Genomic DNA, 3,795 nt, shown 5'->3' with positions numbered 1-3,795 from the left:
ATTCTAATCCTATCAATCTGATTCATCTGGATTAAACTAATTGCTTCTCTCTTTCAATAGACACCCATTGTGCCTATACTCTATCAATGGAGTTATGCATAGTATTCATTTAATTGCATTCTTCAATATTTTCTACGTCAGGACTCTTTGACATTCATTTGATATGTCTTCGGAGCCTCGCAGTACTTTGATCGTTCTTCTAGTCATTTTCCTCAACCATGCAACCTGATTGGTCTATTAGACTAAATCACAGTCTTTTCAATTAATGCATGATCTCATTCTAGAAAGTCATTTCGAGTCAATCCTCGGCTCATGGTCACTTGAGTAAGTTCTTCCAAACTCCTGCCAGTGTAAGGTCCAATAAGAATACCCTTGGCATGTCATACGTGAATGGTCATCCTTTGGATGTATGTCGAGTCTGGTATAATCCTGTTTGACAAACAGGTAGACTGCTATCCGAAGGTAGTATCGGGGATGGGTAAACTAACCAACTTGTGGTAGTATGGGTATATGGTCCCTTCAACTTATTAGACTGATTCAGTATTGACTTTGACTGTCAATCTGGGTCTCAATTACAGTCCTCTCAATATGCGTGAAAATGTCACAATTCACAGCATAGACGTCTAGCCAAAATTTAGGCATGTCAATGACACCTACCAGCTGCCAAGGCTGCCGGATTGCTTCCTTGGAGCACACCCGTACCAGGCATTGGGCTTGAGCCACCCAATTGTCCTTGCTGATGGTCGTAGGTGAGCGGTATGGTCAACCAGTCTTGTGTGTAATCCCGGGTCATATTCGGACGCGCTGGAAGCTTTGGGAAGCTAGTGATACTTCACCTTCGACAGACTCTTTTCTTTGTCAAATACTATATATGTTTCTGATTGGCATGTACGGCGTCGGGCGACGCAAGAGAACGCGTGGCCGCCTGGGTCAAATATCAAGATGTACTTACCAAACAAATCTTATCTCCCTTTGTGTGTAACCCTCATTGTGTATCATGAACTGTGAAATCATTGCGTAGACGATTTGTGTCAGCTAAGTGTTTATTTTCTATTACTACTAACTACTCTCCCCTCTAGGCTATTCTCAAAACACCAAAAGTCTCGAGGGCTGTTCTCCCCCAAACCGATACCTGCACCTGACTGATTCCTTCGCAGGTCCTTGCTTTGACCATTTAGCCTTTCTTTAGCAAGTGATTTCAGTCAGTGATGATTCTGATTCCGAATTGTCCTCTGCAACTCATGAATTTGAACTGACCCAGGTTCAGCTAGGGAGAAGAAAATATCTGCTTGATACTGCAGGAATAGAGGATGAAGATAGTGAGACAGAAGATGAAGGAGAGGAGGAAATAGAAGAACAGGAAAGTGACGACAATGAACCACTCTCTGGAAGGACAATGATTACAGCATCTCCTCTGAAGATTAGGATTAGCAGAAAGGACAAGACTGAAGTCGTTGAAAAACAAAGTGAGTGCTCTGCCTGTTTCACATGCATTAGTACTCAACTATTCGGCAGATTCTATAGCATTCATATTCTCAATTCCAGTTGACAATGCAAATAAAGAGTTTTTGGGCTGATTTCAAGTATGCCATTGCCAACACATTGGGCATTGCCCCTAGACAGGTCCGGGTTGCCTATTGTTTCAGTACTACACCCCAAAGTGACCACCCGTTCAATCATGTTTGGAATGAAGCTCAACTTCGAGAACTTATCAAAGATGCCGAGGTTGCTCAGAAGGCCTGTGCAAAAAGCAGAGTTAAGACTAAGAAGAAATTTGTTGTGGTGCTGAAGCATACAGGTGAACAGTCAGAGAAGCCTGGAAAGGATAAGGATGGAAAAGGCAATGTAAAGACATCGAAAAAGGTGTGTACAGAGCTATCATTGAGTATGGATGCTGATTTTCAATCTTTGGCATTCACAGTGCAAATGTTCTGATAGTTCTGAAGAGGAAGAAGAAGAAGGGATGAAGACAAAGGTCTTGAGCCAGGCGCAATGGATAGCCAAGATTAGCGAAGATAATCATTGTCCAGATCACAACCACATTTGCCTCAAAAGTATCACGTCTCACCCACAGCTAAAGTCTGCTGACATCGCAACATGGGCTCTGATGAATGTGATGTTGTTCGCTTCTGATTGACTCTGTATATATCTGATATAATTGAATACCTTAGGTTGCTGGATGGACATTGGCAACCACCCCCCCCCCCCCCCCCCCCCCCCCCCCCCCCGCCAAAGTTGAAACTTGATTTTGCCAGCAAAAGGAAACCTGCAGCTCCAGCTCTGGCTACAGCTTCTATACCATCTGGGTATCCCTACCACTCACTGATGCACTATGGAAATGCACCATATGGTGCACCTGGATTTATGCAGCCCCCAGCATTGCCATTCAAACACCGTAGTCATTCAGGGTGTGATGAGATGCCAAGCTCCAATCCCATAGAGTTGACGGAGGATGTAACTCTCTTTCCCCAGTTAGAGCAATGGCTAGCTGATCTGGACGATAGCCCTCATGGTCTCAATAACCATGACTTTGCATTGTTTTCACCTGATTTCCTTCGAGAAAAGTACATGCGTATCTCTGACCTTGATGGACTTACCATGAATGAGCTTCTGGAAATATGTGGAGGTATAGCAAGAGGCATAGCAAAGAAGGTTCTCGAGTGTGCAGCGAGAGAATGTAAGGTCATTAGAAAAAAGGAAAAGCAACATCTCCGGGAGATGGAAAAAATGCCTCGGCATTGTTACTGATAATATTGATACATTAGGACTATTACAACTAGTAGCCACAATGTGCAAACCATCCTTGTGTATCTGCTTCAGTTACAGACCAAACAGCTTCATTGAGTAGTAAGTAAACATTGAGATCATCTTTTTCTGACATAGCCGCATGTGCAATACCTCCATGGTGTTGAATATAAGCCTTAATGGCAGAAAAAGCAAGTTCAATAGGGTTGTAATCTGGAGAATAGGGTGGCAAGAACACATAGCGTATCCCACTGAATGTGAATGAGATTTGGTATGGGTGTCAAATGAATCAATAAACTGACTGAGCTTTTATCATATCAAGAACCTCTTCATTTTTGTGGATACGACAATTATCCATCACAATCACTGAGTTTGATTGAGGCCATGGATTCATTTGGCTGAGGAGTCCGTCAATAAATTTTCGGAACCGCAAGTTGTTGTATGAGCCTTCAACAATATCAACAGTGAGAATTCCAGTACTACATAGAGCTGGTAAGATGGAGTATCTAGAGCTATTCACGTTAGCAAGAGACATACTTTGAATACAGGAAAGACTCACCGCCGACCATACACAAAAAATGCACTGCAAGTAGCATGCTGTCCACCTATTGCCCATGCATAGCCTCGATAAGTGGTTCTTCTATCAGCAGAACTCTCATCTACAAAAACTAGCCGCTCTGAAGTGTAATGTAGTCCAATAAGTGCAATGTATCTGGCCCGCTTGATTGCGCTCCTCTCAATGGCTTTTTGTTTTAGCTACAACAAAGAAGGACAAAGATAAGTACAAGGATATGCAGTTGAGGTAGAGACAAGACTTTTTCATCCTATATCCACTGCGTCAAAGAGTTCTCCAGATGGTGACAAGAGAGACATTGGTCCCAGTCAATGCTTCGAGCAAGTCCTTCATCTCATCCAGGTATGCTGTTAAGATCATGTACACCGTGTAACCGTGCCAAAGTCACAAGGTGTCTAAGTGCGGAAGACGAGTGGGACAGTAGTGAAGTTATTAACAACACCGCCGTTACGCCGTTAGTCCCCGGAGAGCGAGAG

The 3,795-nt window shown here is 43.3% G+C and overlaps 1 protein-coding gene across 1 annotated transcript; it reads left to right on the top strand.

Annotated features, from left to right (window-relative positions):
* Positions 1 to 1,551: 1,551 nt before the first annotated feature.
* Positions 1,552 to 2,748, top strand: C8R40DRAFT_1177703 (uncharacterized protein; the record flags this gene model as incomplete). Its single annotated transcript, XM_046232720.1, has 3 exons — positions 1,552 to 1,863; positions 1,922 to 2,121; positions 2,256 to 2,748. 3 exons carry the CDS (start codon positions 1,552 to 1,554, stop codon positions 2,746 to 2,748), a joined length of 1,005 nt encoding a protein of 334 aa, XP_046079637.1.
* Positions 2,749 to 3,795: the final 1,047 nt, after the last annotated feature.

The sequence above is a fragment of the Lentinula edodes genome (genome assembly GCF_021015755.1).
Source record: "Lentinula edodes strain Le(Bin) 0899 ss11 chromosome Unknown C8R40scaffold_68, whole genome shotgun sequence".
Classification (NCBI taxonomy): domain Eukaryota; kingdom Fungi; phylum Basidiomycota; class Agaricomycetes; order Agaricales; family Omphalotaceae; genus Lentinula; species Lentinula edodes.
The sequence above is the reverse complement of the archived record's forward strand: the minus strand, read 5'-3'. Positions and strand labels throughout refer to the sequence as shown.